Raw genomic sequence first — 22,236 nt, 5'->3', positions numbered from 1 at the left:
TGTCCTGATGGCTTTTCCCTGCCTTCCTCATGTCCTGGTGGGTGAGCAGTGCCTGGGGACTCTGGCACAGTGACCATGTGAAAAAAGGAATAATGCTGGATGAAGCACACTGAGCCTTTGGGTGAAAAAGCAGAGTGTCAGCAATTGTTACACAATTTAATTAAACAGTGTTAACTAGTAATCACAATAAGTTTCTGTGACTGCTAACTCCACCTGCCTGGGGAACTGGGCCTGCCTGGGGCAGGATTTAGGCTCCCAGTAACCAATCTGGAGAAAGGCAAGTTGCTATTCAGGCAAATTGTCATAGACTTGCCAGAGGACTGTCACATGATTTAAGTCACTGTAAGATCAGTAGGAATGGCTGAAAATGCTGCGAAGAAAAAATTTTCCAGCAAGAAATATTGATTTGGTGCAGCTTGGGTATTCTTCAGGACTGTGTGAATTTTACTGGAACTTCCTGATGGAAGCCTTGCAAAGGTGGCTTTCCCTAGCAGGGAGCCAGCAGCTGGCAGGGTCCAACCTCCACCAGAGATTTTTGTGATGGGACAGGGAGGTAGCTGGGGAGCTAGAGAATAAATCAAAGCTGGTCTGATTTAGTTATTCAAAAAAGAATTTTCCCAAATATTTTGTTCCATAGAAATCTTCATGTATCCAGATAACACATCATGCATCTTTTTTTTATGGTATAGAATGAAATAATTAAAAATATAGAGGAAATTTTCTGTGGATCTTAAAACACATGTCCCAGGCCATCACAGTGATAAAGTTGTGGCTGAACAAAATGGTGACTTTTAATGGAATTTCTGGGGGGCGAAGGGCAAATATTTCAGAAATGCACTTCAAATTTATTAAAATACAGCTCACTCACATTAGTTACTGCAAAAATCAAATTCTGCTTATTATTTATACTCACTGTAATGACTTTACTGATGACTTTTCACGCTTCTATTTTTTAATTGGGACATTAGCCTGAGAAACAGCTGATCCATGGAAACGTTTTCTTATTATGATGCTGTTTTCTAAATCAATAGGAGTGGATTTTGTTGGGGTTTTTTTCCCCTTAATGCATGTTAACAAACGCAGCGAGCTGGGGAGGCTGACGGCGCCGAGCGATCGGGAGGAGGCCAGGTGGGGCCGGGGGTGCGGCGAAAGCGCGGCTCGGCCGCTGCGGGCTCAGGGGCTCCGCGGGCGCTGCCGGCGCCACCCGAGCCGGGCCGGGCCGAGCCGAGCCGAGCCGAACCGAGCCGAGCCGAGCCGGGCCGGGCAGCGCGGGAGCCCCAGCGGGGCCGGGGCGGGGCCGGGGCGGCGCCGGGCGGGGCCTGGCGCGGGGGGCGGGGCGGGGCCGGGCCCGGGGGCAGCTGCGGCCGGGGCCGCGCATCCATCGGATCCAGGGGATCCAGCGGCCGGCAGGGCGGGGAGGGGCGGGCTCGGCTCGGTTCGGGCTGGGGCTGGGGCTGCCGCCGCCGCCGCCGCCGCCGCCTCCCCGCGCAGGGGCAGAGCCCGCGACGGGCGCACGGCGGGCGCTGCCCGGGCGCACCAGCGAGGGGAGGCTCGTCCCCGCCGCCGCCGCCGCCTCGCTGGACATCGCGGCGACCGTGGGATGGGGCTCGGAGAGGCGCCCGGCGTCGCCTCCTCGCTCCCGGGCTGCGGGAGCCCCCACGCAGCGCAGGGCAGTTGAATCCCGCCCGCGGTGGAGAGAAGGAGCGGGACGCGATTTTGTTGCTGCATTCCCAGAAACGTCGCTTCCACCTGCGAGCGAGTTTGAGCAGCCGGCTGTGGATTTTATATTTGCTTTTCCGCAAACCGAGGTTAGCCGGGAGGCTTTGGCTTTTTGGGAAGGAGCCCTGCCCCGGCCCGCTGTGTGCGATGGATTGAGGCGTGCCCGGCTGCGCCCCCAGCCAGGTCCCCGCCCGCAGCCCACATAGATGCGATGGAAAGTCGGGGGCTGTTCTGCACCCTTTGTTACCTGATGTTCAACGCTCCTCTGCTGTTCATTGTCACCGGTGAGTAGGGAACTTCGGCCGCTCCGGGCACAACTTGCCGGCGGGAGCCTGCGGGGCCGTCGGGGCTGCGGGGCCGCAGCCGCCCCGCTGCTCCAGGCCCGGCCTCCCGGGCGCGTTCCCAGCGCGGGGCTGGGGGCAGGGAGCTGCCCGGGCGGGCTCTGCCTCTGGCTCTGGCTCTGGCTCTGGCTCTGGCTCTGGCAGAACAAGGTGGCACTGTTGTTGGGCCGCAGCTGCCGGCAGCGCGCAGCGGAACGGAGCGGGGCGCGCAGCCCGGGACAGTCCCCGCGCCGCTCGGCGGGAGGGGACAGTGCCACACCGGTGGCCCTGTATCAAACCGAGGGCTCTCTTAGAAGGAGCAGGGGGTTTTTGAGTCCTCTTCAAACTTTCCGCTGAAGCCGCGGGTGTAGGGTGATGGGGCCCGGGTGCGCAGTCCTGGATGCTCTGCTCACCCTGTGGTCCCTCGGCTCCAGGAAATCTGTGCCGCGGTCAGCGCTCAGCTCTTGAGCTGAAACAGCTCACGTTAGACTGATCTTGCCTTTTAATCTCTCTCGTTAACCAGCCCTTGTAACTCTATCTTCCCCTCCCAGCTACCTTTACTGAAGTTCCCAAAGATGTGACTGTTAGGGAGGGAGATGATATTGAGATGCCTTGTGCTTTCCGAGCCAGCGGATCCACCTCTTACTCCTTGGAAATCCAGTGGTGGTACCTTAAAGAGCCAGCCAGAGAACTTGCACACGAATTAGCCATCAGTGTCCCCGGCAGCAGGAGCAAGGTAATACATTGCTATGGAGATATATCTCTTCATCAAATGCAACATGCTTAGGCAGGGATCAGAATAAACTCAGCATTCCCAGAGTGCTTCCTCTGCCCAGTGCCAGCCACCAGTAGGAACCGTTAGTGTGCCCAGGCCCTCTGAGGAAGGCAGGAGTACAGGGCATGCACCATGAGGGACTTCATGTCAGGAAAAAACATCAGTGCTGTAAGGACTATAAACAGAAAATGATAAATGTTCCACTGCAAAATCAGCAATGAGGTCCCAAGAAAAGCTGTTGTATGGAGTGCGGACAGGCAAAAACCAGTGCTTCTGTGGACTGAGCTAAAAATCACTGTAAAAGGTGGGAGAGCCTCTGCTCACTGGTAGTGCAGAGAAAGGCACGAGGGATACACCTCTCTGTTGGTACATTAATGTGGTGCCAGTCTGCACCTACAAAGGCACAGTTACTTGTCCATGTCCTCACTCGTGTCCATATCTGAGGCTCAGAAAGATGTTTTCAGTCAGATATAGCCATTAAAATGCATGAAGCAGAGTTAAATCTTGTGTGCCTTTTGCCCTCCCCCTGGGAAGCTGCTTGGTCTGAGGGCAGGCTTTAGTCTGAATTTTTCAGCTGCGTTTCTCCAGCATAAGCCAGTTCACTCTGCACCCCTCCCCAGCAGAGCAAAGACAACTTGCAGGTGCCAAGCGGGGCTGTACAAGGAGTGGGGTAAAGCAGGACTTTGAGGCTGTGTTGCCCTACTGTGCAGGACATGTCATCCTCTCCAGGGCCCGTCCTCTGTGCCAGCAGGGTGGCCCGTGGCAGCCTCTGTGCCTGTGCCAGCTCCCCTCTCTGTGGCACGCTTGTTTTCCTGCAGAGCTCAAATAGAGATGCAAAGCATATAGACACTGAGCTAATGCGATGCCGCCTAGCTGGGGAAAGTGTAAGTCAGTTGTCAGACTGGGAAATAAATCGCTTGGATTTAAATGTCTTCTTTAACCTTATATAAAAACTGTGAGCGGCTTTTACAATAAATGATGACAGAGCAAGCCTGGAGAATGATGACCATCTCCCTGAGAGGCGTATCAGTGAGGTCTGAGGCATCACTTAGGTTTACAGTGGTTGGCTGGAGACAAAAACATAACCAAATATGAAATCTGCTGCATGATACCTGCTCCCAGAGTGTTTCAGGACTGAAGCTCTGCCCTGAGCCATGCAGGATCCAGCTTGCTCAAGCTCTTCCCTGCTGTGCTGCTGGTGAAGCGTCTTCCCCAGTGCTTGTCAGTGACTGTGAGCAGCAGAGCATGCAACAAGCGTTTCTTTGGCTGCTGTTCACACCCTGGGGGAAGGCAGTGCTTCTGTGGGGCAGCATGGGAAGTTCACCCGAACAGTCGCCCCGGCTGAGCACTGGTTTGCTGCCTTCCCCATCACCTGGGGAACTGCCCTGAGCCACACAGGCTGTGTGAATGGCAAGCTGAGAAAGTTGCATCTACCCATGTCCTGTCCTTCCACCGGGGTGGGAATATGAGCATCCTGTTGATGTGCTGGCAGTGCTGAGTCTAATTGCCCTTTTTTTCTGTTCTTTTAGGTAGCAAATAAGGATGCAACTAAAATCAGCGTAAGTGCAGAGATGGGTGCACACCCCTCCTCCCACGCATGTGGGATTTACTGCATGCCCCCCTCATTTCCTGACACACGAATGCAGCTGGTCTCACTGGCAGCCGCGCTCCCGCAGCACGGCGGGAGTGTGGCACGTTTCCCCTCCTCGCTGTGCCGCGGCTCAAGACGTTGTTACCATCTGTTGCTGGTTTTGCAGTCACGTCTCATTCCTCGCAAATCCAGAGGAGGTGGCCCTTCCTTAGCCACGTTGGAAAAGGACTGTGGGCCAAATCAGAGGAGAATCTTGCTTTTTCCCCCAGCCTTCTGCAGCCCCCAGTCGCCTGAGGCGGCCCCGTTCCCTGGCTGTCCCGCAGGACACCCGCTCGTTTCCCTGGAATGCGGCCCGGGAGCCGCTGCCCCTCTCCGCGGTGCTGAGCACTCGGGCCCGGAGAGGGGGCCCGGAGAGGGGGCCCTGCCACCAGCCGGGCTCGGCTCGCTGCAGCGGGCGGGGGCTGCGCTTTCCCCGGGGGGGTTCGGGCGGTTCCTGAGGGCCGGGGGGCGACAGAACCCCCGCGGGGGCGGGTGGCAGAGCGCTGTCAGTGACAGCGGGGACGTGGCGCGGAGCGATGGGGACAGGGCTGGTTGTGGGTAGCCCCCGCGAGGTAGGGCTCCGGCAGCGAGGTGCTGGGCTGTGTGCGCTGCTCTGGGGGCCAGCCCGGCCCCGTGCTCCGGCAGCAGAGGGCACGGCGCTGGGCCAGCCCGCTGAGGCCGTGCCGGCCGTGCGCTCTCTTGCAGACGGTCCGCGTCCAGGGCAACGACATCTCGCACCGGCTGCGCCTGTCGGGCGTGCGGCGGCAGGACGAGGGCGTCTACCAGTGCCGCGTGTCGGACTACAGCGACGACGAGACGCAGGAGCACAAGGCTCAGGCGCTGCTGCGCGTCCTGTCCCGCTTCGCCCCTCCCGACGTGCAGGCGGCCGAGGCGGTGTCGCACATCCAGAGCGGGGCCGCCCCGCGCCGCCACGGCCCTGCCGCCCGCCCCACGGCCCCGCCCGGGCCCGCCAAGCGCCCGCCGCCGCCGCCGGCCCCCGCCCCGGGCGGCACCGCCGCCAGCGCCACCGCCACTGCCACCGCCTCGACGGCCGCCGCCGCAGCCTCCTCGGCATCGCCGCCGCCCGGGCAGGCCGCCATCCTCCGCCAGCAGCACGGGTCAGGTAGGGCGCGGCGGGAGGGACCCCGTTCCCCTATGGCACTCACTGCCCCGGCACTGCCATCGCTTGCGGGTCGGGCACGGTGACCCCGCTGCCGTGGGGGACTCCCTCTGTGATGCTGAAACTGAGTAACTGCGCCCGGGGCTGCTGGCAAAGTGCGCTTGGGCTGTCCCAAAGGCCGGGACTGTGCCTTGCCCCGGGACAGGAGTGAACACAGGCATGGGGCTGGGGAGATGGGTCCGAGTACAAGGCTGGGACCTGCATCCCTTTGGGTAGGTGCAATGGGGGGCCCCACGGTCAGAACGCCCTTGCAGCATCTAAAACAGCAGCTGCAGCCTCAAGTGAGCGAAACACCATGGATGTTCTGCAGAGAATTCAGATCAGCAAGTGGCTTACAGGGCTAGTTGTCCCAAGCAGATGCGAGGCCTGTGCAGAGCAGGATGCAGATTCAGAAGGGAAATGTCAATTGCTGTGTAATGAGCTCCACATCTGAATTAATGGCAGGATAAGAATTGGAGATACAGTGCTCTATAATGTTTTCCAAATGTAAACATCATGCTAATACTGATTGTCTATCAGTTAATACTGTATTAAGTTATTAATGCCATATTACCATACTGTGGTTTGCCAGAGAAGGCAGTTATAAACCTTTATTTATCCAATGACAGGAATGTCTGGGATGAAGAACATAGTCTTAAATCTGCATTGCAAAACTGTTTCAAGCTTCAGAGGTGTGGTGCTGCTCTGGCTGGGCTTCAGCTCTCCTCTCAGCCACTGTCACTTGGCTAATGTTGAACAAATGTCCCTGCCAAGTTATCTGTGGAAAAGGGAAACAGTTTTGTGCCCCTAACTGTGCAGGGAAGGCCCTGAGCTCCCTTCTCTGCTGAGCCTCTTCTGACGCAGATTCATAATCTTCACACAGGGAAGTTCACACTTCTTCCTGATACCTCTTCACACTTTCTGGGCAAGCAGTTGCAGGTTTTGGCTCACAGTAATGGAAATCATCCCTGTATGGGCCACTGTGACCTGCTGGTGCTTTACAGGTGCTGTGTTTTATCTGGCTACCACCTTTTCCTGTTTTATGAATAATTTAGTTTCTTTCTTCTGTAGAAATACATGTGAAAGTTAGATTTTACTCTTTATCATTCCCAAGACTGAGCTGCTTGTTCATTGCTGTCTAGTGGTAGATAAGGTGACAGTTCCTGAGATCTAACTACAGGGTCTTGTGGGCATTTAAAGAAGTTAATTTTGCTTTTGCTGAATCCACTGACCCCAAGAAATTAAACCAGACACTGTAATGCTCATGATATATCATTTTTTGTTTGGAAATATCTGCTTTTCTCTCCTGGGACCCCAGGGCTGGGGCTTGTTCTCATGTTTCCTCTCCACTCTGTGACTGTGTGAATTCCTGCAGTGTTTTCCATGCTGACAGTAGAGGTTGGCTTTAGGACTTGCAGCACTGTGCACCCTGCCTGCTGAACCCAGAGCTCATGTGGTGCCTATGAACTGAAACCAGGACGGTGGAAGTGCAGCGGGCTCAGTTCCACGTCAACAGATGGATGTGAGCCTGTGCTGCCAAGACAGCATGTCACATATGCCTGTGAGGGCAAGACCTCCTGCCCAGATCAGCTAAACTGCTGTCTGTCCTGATTTTTTACATGTCTGTGGTTTGGGATATGGCACTTCTGCATCGTTTCTAGGCTGCATTAAAATCTGAAAATAAACTGGTAGTGTTGTGGCCAGCAGTGGAGGCAATGGAATGATTTTCAGTGAAAAAGGCAGCAGAGTACAGAAAAACATCTAGTGGGGTCTCCAGGTGGATACTGATGCTGAAGGCTACAAAAGTGGCTAAACAAAGATCTGGTGCTGTGAGCTCCCTGCTGGGCACACAGGTCTCTGTGAACAGTGCCACTCCGTGGCAGCTCCAGCTGGAGAAAGCCAGGTCAGGCTGTTCCTGTTCCTGCACCGACTTCACAAGGTGTAGACCTGCTTTTGTCCCCAAAAGAGGGAGGTAATTAATAGTGTATTTTGGTATGGCCCTCTTGTAGAAATAATGCCTTTTCACTCTGCTTGAATCAAGGCCTCCCTGGATAACAGGATCCTCCCTGGTTTGTTGTAATTTCTGTACCTGTGGTAGTTTGGAGCTGCCTGTAATTACGAACCAATAGAACATCAATCACAGCATGCCTTTGGAAATTTGTAGCTGAGGGACTTGACCCTCAAAAATTCCTGATTCAGGTGCTTTCTGGACCAGAACTGCCTGAGTCTTGTTACCACAAGATGTCTCTTTGGTTGCTTCTGTGAGGCAGATTGCTGCTGTCCCAGTCCCCATCTCCTGGGTCCTTTAGAAGGACTGTCTGGGACAGGGATTTGGTCTGAAGCTGAGAGAGAGCCTCAGTAGAGCAAGAAGTCTTCCCTAGACATGAATATTTCATAGAAACCTGGATAAAATGTTATCATGGCAGTCAGTGTGATGAGGGCTTGCAGGGGGAAAGGGAAGACTGGGGTCTCCAGTGCTGCCACTTGGGTTGGAGAAGCACTAAACTTTCTTCAAAATGTCCTAAATGAAAATGACATCTTAGACCTTCTGGTTTCCCATTTGTATGTTCAAGTGGTGTTCTTTAGAGCTACAGTTAGGTCCAGTAATTATTGTTCTCCTTAAAGGATGCAGTTGCTTTATAGGAAATGGGGTTTTCCCCTTTATTTACTTCTGGGAACTAGAAGCCCTGTTTTGAGTCCACCCCAAGGCAGTGTTGTAACTGGTTTTCCACCCACTAGGACAAACAAATCCAACTAAATCTTTGTTCATGTGGTGTTTAGACTGCAGGACCTAACCTGGTGTTGCTGTATGAGTTATATCTGCATAGCAGTGTAATACACATGCCTCATTATCCTATTTTGAGCTCCATAACACATACAGATAAGTGCTTGCACCAAATCTGTGTGTAATAATTGAATAGTCTGATACATTTGCAGTACTTAGCATTTCTAAGTCTTTTCATTGTACACAGGGATATTTCCTCTGTATAAAAGCAGAAATGTGGTCAGACAATGGATTTGCTATCAGTGATTAAGAAATATCCTCATTTAAGACACTGCAGAGCTCTGCCTGAGAGCTGATGGCATGGCACTAGCTACAGTATCCTGCATGAATTGGCCTATAATCCTGTTTTCCTTGCAGTAGAAATCTTCCCAATACTTTCAGTGTAGTAAGAGGGGGCCTCTATGTACTTGGATTCCAATAAACATGATTACAGATCAAATGCTCCATTGGGATGTGCCTGCAGGGCTCTTGTTGACTTCAGCTGCTGCCCCAGTCATGCACCATGGAAAAGTATGATTCTTTACATCTTCTAAGTGAACTGAAACATGAATTTATTAGGATAAATGTGTCTGTTACTGAGATTATTTAAAGAGCAGAGAGTCTCATCTGACAAACTGGGTATAAACAGAAAATCCATTGTTTTGAACATCATCAGAAATGGTATTTGCCTGAAGTCTGTGTCAGCATTGTGGTACATAAGGCAATAGATCCAGTATAACTGGAAAATTGACCAATATGCCACAAATATTAGCTACTTAAACAGAATTTTATCTGCGATGTTTAAACAACCATATAAAAACTGTGGTCTCATGGAAGCCCAGCAAATGGGATTTGGGCTGTGAGGAGACAAAGATCTGCTGGCAAGAACATTTTTAACACTATCAGAGAAGCAGTCATCCCTGTGGTTCTAAATGAAATAATATTGAGCTTTTAGTTTAAATGCTTGTACACAAATGGAATCTTACACTGTAGGAGAAAAATGGGGGTGAGCAGGTGAAAGTGTGCAAGTTGTTACTGTCTGGAAGTGCTCCTGGTTTCACTGGGTAGAGCAGGGGGGATGCAGGAGCATCACTGAGTGAAACACACGGTATCTCTGTCTCAGGAAGTTTGTAGTCCAAGTGTTTGAGACACATAAGTGACACAAGAACAATAACTGACTTTGTTGTGTCCTGTGATAGCTGTGAAATTAAATACGAAAACTTAATTTCAGATCTTCTAAATTTAAGTCCAGTGCCTAAGTTGTGAGGCTAACTTTGTCATCTGATGGTGCAGTAATAAACAAGGATCTTCATCCTGACCTCCTGGGAGGGAAATTGACTGTATTATATGCTATCAAATGCTCTCCAAAATGAGTGCCTGTGTATTGGCTTGGGGGCAATTTTTAGTTTAACTTCTGAGCAGAATGTAGATCAGACATTGCAGCTTCCAAATCCCCTTTTATTTGTTTGATCTCCAGCCTCAAAGCTCAGGAGTGAAAGCTTTAAATAAAATAAACAAAGATGGGAGTGTGAAACAAGAAGCTCTAGGAGGAACACAGGCACATGTGTTATGCACAGATGAAGTGGTCATGGCAAGGAAGAACATAAACCTTCACTCCATGCCTGTCCCTGCCCTCCTCAAAGCCCTTTATGTGTGAGGCAGCAGGAGCTCTGCTGCTGGGCTGCTTGGCCAGGATCAGGCAGCAGCAGCCCCTGCAGCCCCCGTGGTGCTCAGCAGAGCAGGGCAGGCACAGCCAGCCCAGCTGGGGGCACATGGACACTCAGATCTCTGCTGGGCACTGGAAGCAGGAAACCTGTCTGTGCAGCTCAGAGACAGCACAGGAAGGGGCACAGGGTTCACTGTGTGCAGGGCTGGGGCTGCTCAGGGGCACTCTGTGCTTGGGTTTGGACTAACTCTGGGGGAAGGTTTGAGTTCAGGGCTCTCCTGGCTTTGTCAGAGCTTTAATGACTCTCTGCTAGTTGGAGCCACAGCCTGTGGAGCTCGTTTATGTTTGACAGATGAACATTACATGAAATAGCAAGAAAGGAAAGTCTGTGAGGCTGTTCAGCTCAGGCTCCCTGCCTTTCCCACTCAGTAATGTCTGGGTCTACTCCACTTCCCCTGTGCTTTTTATGAGACCATGTGTGAGCTCAATTCTGATGTTCCTTGTAGTTAAATGCAACCTGGGTCACGTCACATTTTCCTTTACATTAAATAAAGTAGCAAGACAGAGGCCATAACTGAATTATCAGGCTGACCTCCTAAATGTCACTGGATAATAAACATGCAAAAAGAATTCTCATTAAATACACATCACTAGCATTTTAATATCTAGGCAAATTAGACTGCTTTGGGGACAAGTGAGGTCAAATATCTTCTTTTGTGTCTGTGTAATGTGGATTAATTCTCGAACTGGACAAAAGCACTAACTGCTGTACTGTGTCACCTCATTATCTAGGGCAGAAACAAGCTGTGCCCGGGTGTTTTTGTACTGTGGAAATGCAATTTATTTGAGTAACCTCCTTTCAGCGGTTCTTGCTTGTTCCCCAGAGGACAGACAAACTGTACTAACCTATTCTACTCCAGCCTGTTCAGTGCCCTTGAAGAAATCCAAATATTATTTGAATTTCTTTGAAATCTTTAAGTTATAGATGAAAAAAATCTTCTAAAAATATTACTAAACACAATGAAGGGGGTATTACAGGTCTTTTTAGTGAATATTGAAGCTGTATTTAACACTGGTCTAAATTTCTATATATGATTGATTAACTAGTGAGTGAGAATTAGAAATTTATATGAAGAAAGGCTCAGTGCACCCACATGTGTTTTTGCATGAGCAAACAGCATTTGGGGCAGGAACACACGTGTAGTGCTGGTTCTTTATACATGATTTCAATGGATACTTTGCAAAGCAGAGTCATAGTTTGCAGCACCAGCTAACTTTGTATCTTTGATGAGAAGCAGTAATTGTTCCTCACTCCCCACCTCGGCTATACCGGTGCAGCTTTACTGATGTATAAACTAATGCTTGAACTGTGCTGTCGATTTATATAGGTCCTTAACAGTTTAAAGCTTAGCAGTGGTGGCACAAAGAAATGCCCAGACAGCCTTGCTGGTACTGGTTCTGAGAAGGCTTTTAGCAGTGTGGGCTGTAGTTGGGAAGCAAACACAAAGTAGCCTCTGCCAGGAAATTAATCTTACAGTAGTCCTGTGTAGGTGTTTCCTTTTTTACTTAAGAGAGCCTGACAGGACTGTGCTGGCAATAAAAGGAGGTTGCTTTGGATTTTGATTTAGCTTTGCTAAAGCAGTAAGAATGCTGTCAGGCTCACTATTGCTGTTTACTATGTGTTTTTTAAAATTAGATAATGGTAGAGCAGTCCCATATGTCAATAATAAACAGTTCAAGTAGGTTTGTATTGGAAAAAATGGGGTTGTCAGCAGAATGGTATTATTTGTCACAACAGCAGCTAACAACCAAGCACTTTATATTGCTAGGCTGTTATCAGCTGGGAGGCAATTTTATTAGCTGGAAAGAAGAGCAGTTTGGCAGAGCAGAGGGGTCTGTGTGAGCCAGCACGAGCTGTGCTGGGCTGGAGGGGGGAGCTGTGCTCACTGAGCAGAGCCCAAGCACTCCCCTCAACTGCTGCTCTCACCCTGCCCTGCCTGGGAGGGATGCCTGGGGAAGGCTCACCTGGAACAGAGACTGGACAGAGATAAAGAATAAAGTAGGGATTTATTAAGAGTGTCAATTGATCTACTTGTGCAGCACAACCCAAAATGGCCACAAAAATGGACGAGTGGTCACGGGGTCCCTCACTTTTATAAGTTCTGATCCATTAGTGTATTGGAGCTAATTGTCCAATTACAGCTTCAGCTTATGAAGTCCAATCCTTCTTGTTTGCTCCCTTTGGAATACTGTTGTTTGTGCTCTTGGGCCTGAGATCTGGATCATTTGTCCTTGGTCCCCAGCCAGAGAGGGAATTGTTTTGTCTCCCTGCTCTGTGCACAGAGCTCACCATCCCCTAATGTGAAGCTCAGACCCACACACTAAAGCAGCACAGAATCTGAAAAATAGAAAAGCTAAGACCTGAGGCATCAGGAGCAGGACATTCCTGTGTGAGCAGGGAGAGGCTCTGACTTCCAAAGCAGGCAGAGCACAGGGAGCTCTCTCATGGACACTGTTTTCTACACCTGTTGTTTTGTTGCCATGCTGCTGGAGGTGTTCAGCAGACATGGCAAGGTAGCACCTGAGGACGTGGCTTAGTGGTACACAGTGTGGTGGTGCTGAGCTCATGGCTGGGCTCAGTCATCTTACAGCTCTTTTCCAACCTCACCAGTTCTGTGATTCTATGGGTAAAATTCATCAAACAGATGTAATTAGAACTAGTTTACTGCTTTATAATTTTTAGAATTGGCCTGCTAATCTGAATCCCTCTCACGCCGAGGAGCTGGAGATTTCACATGTACAGAGGGTACTGAGCAATATCCCATGTCCACAGTTTTGTCAAATAACCCTTTGCTACCTTATTCTGCAAAGCTTTGCCTCCCTGACACCTAGGGCATAGCAGAGTCTTTGGTTAACTAACATCTAGCAAATATCAGTCATTGGAAATATTTGGAGGGTCTCTGTATTTCTGGGTCAGTCCCAAAATGCTGCTGTTTGTCTACAGCAAAAAGGTGATCCCTTCTTTATTGAAATCACAGGCTCTGCTTTTTTTCCAGGCACATGCTCTCAGTACAGCCATTTTTCGTGTGTCATCATGCATTCTGCTAATGCACTTAGCTCTGTTCTTTCAGTATGGACAGGATAGAGTTATTTAAAAAAAATCCTTAATCTGCACTTGCATCTGCTTAAGTTCAGTAATTCTGATTGGAGTGATAATTACAACTACATTGGCAGCTTGTTCCTAATCCTGATCGAGTAAAAAATACTCTAAAAACAGTGAAGTGAGAACCACAGGGTCATCATCTTTATTTCTGGGTTGCAAATATTTACAACTTATATCATTTACAGAATGTGAAATCTGTGCTCCAGTCCAGGGGGACTCATTGTCAGTCTTTTCATAAAGTCCCTATGGAATTGTGTGACCATATCTAGCTTGCCTGCTTTTCTGCAATATGACTTTTTAGTCCTCCTATTTATAATGAAAAACCTGAGAATATGCCCCAAACTTGCTTCAAAGCTCAGTAGCTGAAACCAGCTCCCAGTATTTTTCATTGCCTTGTGATCCGAGCAATTTGAGTTCTCCTTTTGCTACTTGTGTGTATGATATGCTCTGGAATTGCTCACATAATAGTACAGAAGTAGGAAGTGTAGGACTGGTTGCTTATTTACCACCTGAGCTACCACTCATTCAGTTACTTATTTTTCTCTGTATTTTAATTTAGAATTCATTTTCCACCAAATTTCATTACAAAGAATTTTGTCTCTCTTGTTATTTAACTTTCAAGGAATGAATTAATTGTTCTTGGTTTTGTTACGTTAATTTTATATCATGGAACTGCAGAAAATTCTGGAAAATAAAACAATAGTTGCATGGTTTAAGTGTCTTAATAAGATGTTTGGCAAGGAGAGATCATCCCACTGATACCAAAGCAGAAATCTGTTTATGTGAGGGTAATACAAAGTAGAGCCCAGCTGCAGGTCTTAAAAGAGGAAAGTTACTGGCTTATTTAAATGCAAACTAATAGAAAGTATTTGAACTGTATAATCTATATAGAATGAATTACTCATTTTAAGCATTCAGGGTGCATTTCTGTTCTCCATTGACACGTCTAGAGCAGTGTTTCCTTTTGGAGCTTGTTATAAATTACTCCTGCTGTTGTCTGGAAGTTGCTCTTTAATTTCTCCCAAGTGGAGATTTGGAGTGCTTGGGTGGTTGGTTTGGCTCTCTCCAGTGCAGCAGAGATCCCAAGAGCAGCTCCCCAGGGCCTGGCTCCCTCAGCTCAGCTGCTGGGCTGTCAGTGGGCCCTGCCTGCCCTCAGCACAGAGCTGTTCACAGGCACATGGAGTGGTTGGAGGAGCAGAGGGAGGCTTTGGTAAGAGTGCTGATTGCTCTGTACACTTTTGGCTACTACAGAAGGGAAATGGGGATATTGAGGGAAAATATTTCCCATATTGTGTTACCCCTATTTCTTGTAACTTTGGTGGCAGATAGTTTTTTGCCAGTCTGTTGGCAATGAAAACTGCTTATTTCTCTGGGAATCTAACACCAGAAGTATTTGTGTATAAATACAGGATAATTTCTTGCTCCATAGCAGATATGCATTTCCCTGCATTCATCAAATCCACGAGCTCAACAGCTCCTGTTAGTGATAGCTGTAAAACAAAGGTGTTGTGCCTTGCAGCAGCTGTGGAATGGGTCAGAGCAATTGTCCATTTAATCCTGTGCCTTATGTCTAATGATGTCCTTGTGACCCAGGAGAGGGGAGAGCCTCTGTAGAGGATCACAGAGCACTTGGCTGCTCTGTGAACCATCAGCATGTTTGGCAGGGACTGTCAGTACCAACATTTTAAAGAAAATTTGGCCTTAATGAGTCTCAGTTAAAATGAGCTCTGTTGAGATCAAAATCCACCTCAGTGGTTGCAGGTGCCTTAAGGAACACATCCCCAGCTCCTGTACCACTGCCTGTGTCTGTCCTGTCCCACAGGCACTCACACATTGACTTCCAGCAGAGCACTGCAGTGCTTCAGAAAATCAATACTGCAGAAAAGGAGTATTTTTCTTCTCTTAGCTTCTTAGCAGAACCAAACTTTTATTTCTGCATCATTTCCTTGCATGACTACACCTCTCTCTCATTTCCAACCAATTTATTTGTTTTCTAATCTGTAGCCTTACTGCTACCATGCCAAAACACTAAAGTCTAAAGCACCAAACCACTAAAACACCAGTCTTCTGTCCTAGGTGAACTTTTCAAGCTGTCACATCAAGAACAGTCAAAATTAAGGACCAGGGTACTACAAGGAATTGGCTTTTTCCTCAAATACAGATATTTTTCTATCTATTCAGGAAGCTTGCACTGTGCTGCCCTGTATGCAGCTTCTGTAGAGTTATCAAGCCTTAAATTCTGCCTTACCTCATTGTTTTCAGGTGAGTTTAGCCCAGCACATAAATAGATACAGGAGTGGGCAAGTAAATTATTGTAATTTAGTGTCCTCTTTTCAGGACTGCTAAATACTCCAAATACAAATGAAATCTTATTTGAAATATTAAAACCTGTTGAGTTTCCAAAACCAGGACAGGAGGCTTTCAGTAACTCTTGTAATGTGGGGTTTTGGCAATTCACCTCTAAATATAGGCCTGAATATTGCAGTGGATATTTGCAGAAAGTAGAGAAACAGTGAAACTCAGGTGTATTTGAGAAGACCTAAAATGATGACAGAGTTTTACAAAACTCTGGTCAGTGTCTTCTGGCCAGTAAAATTGCTTTCAGCTTCCTGGAGAGTTTGAGGCTCTGGTGTGGATAAGGAAGTGAAATGTGGGCATTATCATGAAAGGTGTGGAGGGCAATGCTGGTGGTTTCACCTGGCTGTGTGAGAAGATTTACTCCTGACCTTAAAAACCTTGATGTCATGGATGAAGGAACAAAGCAGAATCACAAGCTTCTACCTGCATGGTTGTGTAGAAATAAAAACATATGCTGACTTCTGTGAGGCATTTTCTTGAGATGAGTTATGGAAAGCTGTTCCAAAACTCGGCGAATCATAAATAAAAACTGTAGTGGATAGAAAACTAATTTTGTCATCGTGCCTTCTAGGCAGGTTCAGTGGCAAGCAGAGCCCATGCAGTTGCTCATAAATATGTGGGAAGTCAGCACTGCTGAAATTAGCTCCCCCAAAAGGCAGCTGAGGAGCTGAGGCTGTGCCTGGGCAGGATGATCCACAGCCAGCCAAAAGCCAGGAGCAGTGGGGACACCACAGTTCAGTGGTTTTTCCTGTTGTACCAATTCTGCTTTGAAAAGCAACACCTCCTGCTCCATGCAGTGCTCTAGGGTAGAGCTAGGAGGGTCTGCTAAAACCAGCACAGGCTCTGCATGCACTTCTGCACAGCTTCCTGGAGAATTAGCTCCTGGGGAGGACTGGGAATTTTAAGGCATTAGTTACAAAATAAAAGGTAAAAAAAAAAGCAAAAATGCAGTGTGTGGATTGTACTGGAAGTACTTAAGAGTGGAAGGGTGTATACAGTTTATAAGATCTTGTCTCAAACTGTGGAATAGTTCTAATGGGGTGTAGCTTATTATCTCTTTGGTTCAGTGAGTGTATAGTGGCTTTAGTAATTTCAATTAAAAACTTCTAAGAAGCTCTTAGGTCTGAAGTTGGGGAAATTTAATTCAATGCAAGTGCTCCAAATGTATGTCAGTGAGTGAGAATCTGTTTTATCTAGGAGGTTATTGTTTGTAATGATCCTTGACTAGCAACCCATATAAAACTCCATTTTTTCCATAGATACCAGAACAAGAACGTGTATCAAGTGCAGTCTAAATTTTCTGGACTGATAGGACAGATCAATCTGCATGGCCACTTCTTAATGAAATGCCAGGTTTGAGGGCTTTAATTGGGCATTGTTCTGTAAGGAAATAGGCCAGGGCTAACAGGTCACTGCATAAAAGGCACTACAGAGAAATGTCTGTGACACTGCCAGCCAGGGCCCCAGCTCCATCATCAATAGGCAGTCAGATTTTAGGTGTTATCTCATCTTTCAAGGAAAATAGGCTACTGATGTCTTTCAGCTTTTTATTATATGGGCCACTGCATTTTACCACCATCTCAGAAAGAGACATCAAAGGACTTTTCAGATTCTTTCTAGTAAGAAAAATAGGTGACTGCAGGAAACTGTGGGTTTTGACCATTGGTTAAATATAGCTTGCAAAAGAATCATTCCTATTTTTTCTGGGTGTCACAAGTCACTTGGTTAATTAATGTTTGTTTTTGATTGAACTGCTTTAAGTCAAACTGTGATTAATTCTGGCATAAAAAAAATATTAAATAGAAAATTACAGTAAAACACTATTATGTCATAAATTGCAAAGAAGGATGAGTGGTGCCAGAGAGCAATTCACCATACACAAAGAGAACAATTTGTTCTTGTTCTGCATGGGGGTAGACTTTCCCTTTTGGCCATGAGCATATAAATATTTTAAAAGCAAAGTTTTAAGTCTGTGTAGTGATAAATAAGCTTGCAATAACAGAACATCAAATGAATATTAAAAAGATCAGTGAAATGTTTTCTCCCAAGTGTCTGTAGTTTGCAAGTAACTGTGTACTCCTGATTTAGGGTGTCTGGATAAGAACCCTCTCTTCTCACACCTGGGTCAATCATGTGTCCAGAGCCTCATGCTCAAGCCCACATTTTGTTTGTTTACATCTACAGATGTAGCAATTTATTAACTAAAAGTCAAGACTTCTACTACTGCAGTAACAGCAGAATTGAGGACACTTAAGTTCAGTTTGTTGTTGAAATTCTTTTTCTGGTCTGCTTATATTTAGAGGGAGGAGAATTCTGGAGTTCTGTGTGTCCAATACTGCCTGAAGTCTTAGAGCAGAACTGCACTGAATCAGTATGAAAAAGAAGCTTGTATGTGGTGTTCAGTAAGAATAATCACTTTCAAATATTTTTTAATATGTTTCATTTAACTGCTGAGATTCTGTTAACAGAGTCTGAACTCACATTCTGCCATCAGAGAAGATGGAGAATATAGGTTAAAAACAACAGCAGTTTCTACAGAAGGAAAAGACAAAACTTGGACTGTTGAATTCACAGTTCTGAATTGAAATTTAAACTAAAACTGGTACAGAAAGGTAAAACCAACCTAGGAATGATTTTGGTAGGCAGGCACACCGGTGCTGCAAGGAGCTGTGACTAATCCTGCTTTCCCTTCAAAGCAGAAGCCATCCTAAGCTGGTGTTCCTGGCAGCCCTTCAGCACCATAGTGGTGAGGACACTTGAGCTTCAAGAGCCCCTTTCTCCAGGTTGAGTTTCTTGTGTTTCCAGGGGAATTCCCTCACAAAAGCACATTTTGCTGTCTGAGCAACTGGCAGCATCTCAGACTCAAGCCCTGCTCATTGAAAGCAGGGAAAGAATGGGTTCTCAGAAGAGAAGAGTGGGTTTTCTCCCTAGCAGGGAAGGAATGGCTTCTCAGCACCCTCAGGTTTGATCATAATAAATATCCAAGGCCAGCTCTTCCCTGCAGTGCTGGCCAGGCGTGGAACTGGCATGAATTTGGCCCTGAGCTGTGTGCAGCTGCCAGGAGTGTTGGCTCTGCCAGGCTGCCCCTGCCATCCCCAGGCTCAGGGGACAGTGACAGCCCATGGGGACTGTCCTGGGCTGGCCTTCTTGCAGCTGTGCCTTGTCCCAGAAGAGGGGACTTCCCTGCACACACAGTCCTAGTGTCTTTTTGCAATGAGTTGCAACTATCCCCTTTAGCTGCTGGAGTTAGTTGTGTTTGTTAATGATTTTTCAGCTTTCAAAACAAAAATCCTGTATTCATCTTAATACCTTGCTGGGCAGGCAGTCCTGAGCACATGTTTGTGCATGCAGGGATTTAATTAAAACCTTAATAACCAAATAATCACCACACAGTCTGGGTGTCTGTGAGATAGCACTGTGGGGACATTTCCTGAGTTCCTCAATTGCACACCACATTGCTGTGTTCTGTTTTTGATGTGGGTAATCATGCTCCAGCATTGCTGGTGAGGTGTGTACAGATTATGAGGCAGCTGGAGCAGTGAGTCCAAGAGCAGTGCTCTGCTCAGGCACTGTTTGAGGCATTTCCTTTGATCATGCCACAGCTGGGAGACGCTCACATGTCCTAGAGACCAAGACTAAAGTATTCACATTACCATGCCTGAAGTGAGTTTCATAAACAGAAGTGCCCTGAATACCTTTCCAGAGATACAGAAAACTTATTTTTAAATTTTTCATGCTTTGCAAAGTGTCTCTCAGAGTCTGGGTGGCAGTCAGTGTTTTGGGCATTGGTCACTCCTGTAGGTGGGTGTTCAGCAGGGAGGATCTCTCTCCCCAGCTGTCCCTCTGCACTTCAGCTGCAGGGCAGATTCCCATGGGCTCCTGCTTTTGTCCCACATCCATCCCATGCTGGTGGCAGCTGCACACGCTGGTCCTCTGGTGGCTCAGGAAGGTGTCCCCAGGGACATTTGGGCCAGGCAGCTGCTGTGGCCCAGCCTGGCCTTGTCTGCATGGGCTGAGCCAGGCTCAGGGAGTGCCAGGCACCTGTGTCCTGCCCTACAGCAGTGGCAGGGGCTTCTCCTGGGAATGGGACTGCTCCAGGGAATGGGGCTGATCCAGGAAATGGGGCTGTTCCAGAGAAAGGGGCTGTTCCAAGGAATGGGGCTGTTCCAGGGAATAGGGCTGATCCAGGGAAAGGGGCTGCTCCAGGGAATGGGGCTGATCCAGGGAAAGGGGCTGTTCCAGGGAATGGGGCTGATCCAGGGAATGGGGCTGTTCCAGGGAATGGGGCTGATCCAGGGAATGGGGCTGTTCCAGGGAATGGGGCTGCTCCAGGGAATGGGGCTGTTCCAGGGAAAGGGGCTGTTCCAGAGAAAGGGGCTGTTCCAAGGAATGGGGCTGTTCCAGGGAATAGGGCTGATCCAGGGAAAGGGGCTGTTCCAGGGAATGGGGCTGATCCAGGGAAAGGGGCTGTTCCAGGGAATGGGGCTGATCCAGGGAATGGGGCTGTTTGCCTCTGCCTCTGCCCTTGCCAGCAGCACAGCAGTGGCCATTCCAGAGGTGACAGCAGAGCCTCATGCCTGTGTCCCCTGCTCTCTTGGCTGAGCGTGGCCATGAGACCTCAGCCCCACGGCTCAGCCCTCCCATGCCAGTGACAGGGGCACACCACAGTGCACACAGAAGATGTGTGCACACCTTTTTGTATCTTTTCAGCCAGAAAATAGCCACCTCTCTAGAAAACAGAAGAACTGAGGGAGTATCTTGGTGAGCAGGGGTGTGAGGCAGGGACAGCCTGGGTGGCTGCAGCACGGAGTGGCTGCCCCTGGTTGCTGGGAGCAGTTTCCTCAGCGTGTCCTGCCCCATGAGTGAGCTCACTGCTCTCCTTGGGACAGGCTGACAGGAACAGATGTGTTCCACACCTGACCTCTGTTTTTCTATAGCTCCTGAGCACATTTTTAATTTAAAATTCTGCTCTTTCCCATAAAAGGTAAAGAAGATGTCAAGGTCTTGCTGTTCCCATTCCAAATGGAATGGGTTCATGTCCTGTTAATCAAGAAGTACAGACACAGCATTTGTCATTTCCCTCTAAAGTAATGGGTGGTTGATACCTGTCATTTCTCAAGAAACTATATACCAGATTATGGTGTATTTATAGAAATCTCAATTGCTGGTAACTTGGCTGAAGCCAAGTTTAGGCATACCATTAGTAACACATAATGAAATGACCTCAGTGGAGTCAGAGTTGGGAGGGGGAGGAAAAAGCTATTTGAGTTGAATAGCTTGAGGATGCTGTTTTACTATTAAAATTAAGCTTCTGACCCCTGGCACTGAAGTGATAAAAACGAATCTTCCTATATTTCTCTTTTGCATTTAATCTTCTATATTGGAAAAGATAAAAAAATCAAATCTCCTTCTCTCCCTTGTCTCTTTCTCTTCTAGGTACAGGACCTATTTATGCTACAGACCCACTCCTATACATGTCCCTGTTAATACTGCATAAGCTTGTACATTTATTAGTAAACCACTGACGGACTGCTCCCTCCACTCCTCCTCAGCCAAACAGAAAGGAACCTATTTAATAACAAACAAAACCCCTGACAAAGGAATCCCTACCGTTTTAAAGATGGACAGAAAGAGACTGAAAGAAGCATGATAAATTCTACATGGGGGGAAAAACATATTTTTGGGGATGCCACAAGAAAGTAAACCACATAGAATAATGCATCTAGTTTCCAGACTCTATGGTGTAAAGCCCTGCTCTGTGCATGGCACTTATGATTTCTCTATTTTAATGTAATATTTTTTTCTTTTCTAAACCTTCCCTCTGACTCTTCATTTTGCACGAACTGTTGAGCAGTTATCTTTATGACAATATGTAAAGATGTTGGGTCAAACCCTTCCTAAGAAAGGAAATATTTTTAGTAGATTATTGTGTTTAGGTTTTTTTGGATTTCCTTTTTCTTTTTTAATTAAATTATTTCTTTTGGAGACATTAAAAAGGTACATCTTACCATAATTAATATTCACTGTCAATAATATTTATTTTTAAATGAAGATTGGAAACAAGGTAAGACATTTGTTTATAAACTGTATTGTATATTGCTGAATAACAGTTGAATAAAAAGATTTTGAAATAAAGTTTTTACAGATGTGTGTGCCTTTCCCTGTGTCCTGAATGTCCCTGAGAAAGCTTGATGGCTGCATGCCTTCCCTGCCTTGTCAAAGCAGAGAGACTTGAGGAAAGTACAAACAAAATAAAATTGAAATCAGTTATTTTTCAGACACCCTCACCTGGTGCCAAAGCCCACAGCAGAACGTGCAGGCAGCCAGTCTCAGGCTGCAGCTGCCTTTTCCTTGGTGCCACAAGAAAGTAAACCACAGTTACCTCTGGGCAGTCAGGGCAAGATCTGGAAGATGGACAGTGGGACCATGTGTGGCATTCAATGTGAATTGCTTTGGTTTGTCCCAGGCCTCTCTGAAAAAAAGGAGAATCAAGCAGTGGAAAATCAAAATTAATCCTTCTGGAATGTTGTGTTCCCTAGTTCCAAGATTTGTTTAAAATATATTCAGATTTTTTAAATGCATAATTGTGTCACTTTTCTTATCCAGGTGAGCTTCCTCTAAAGAAGCTTTTTTACAGCAAATAGTTATTTTTTTGTTGCAAAATGCTTGTTTTTCAAGTGAG

At 47.5% G+C, this 22,236-nt stretch overlaps 1 protein-coding gene across 1 annotated transcript; it reads left to right on the top strand.

The window, feature by feature from the left end:
* The first annotated feature begins 1,349 nt into the window (after positions 1-1,349).
* Positions 1,350-21,704, top strand: VSTM2B (V-set and transmembrane domain containing 2B). Its single transcript, XM_054640882.2, has 5 exons — positions 1,350-2,003; positions 2,591-2,775; positions 4,344-4,373; positions 5,150-5,567; positions 20,991-21,704. Exons 1-5 carry the CDS (start codon positions 1,931-1,933, stop codon positions 21,077-21,079), a joined length of 795 nt encoding a protein of 264 aa, XP_054496857.1. The 5' UTR covers positions 1,350-1,930; the 3' UTR covers positions 21,080-21,704.
* The last annotated feature ends 532 nt before the right edge of the window (positions 21,705-22,236 follow it).

This window comes from Agelaius phoeniceus, chromosome 12 (assembly GCF_051311805.1).
Source record: "Agelaius phoeniceus isolate bAgePho1 chromosome 12, bAgePho1.hap1, whole genome shotgun sequence".
Taxonomy (NCBI): Eukaryota; Metazoa; Chordata; class Aves; order Passeriformes; family Icteridae; genus Agelaius; species Agelaius phoeniceus.
The sequence above is the reverse complement of the archived record's forward strand: the minus strand, read 5'-3'. Positions and strand labels throughout refer to the sequence as shown.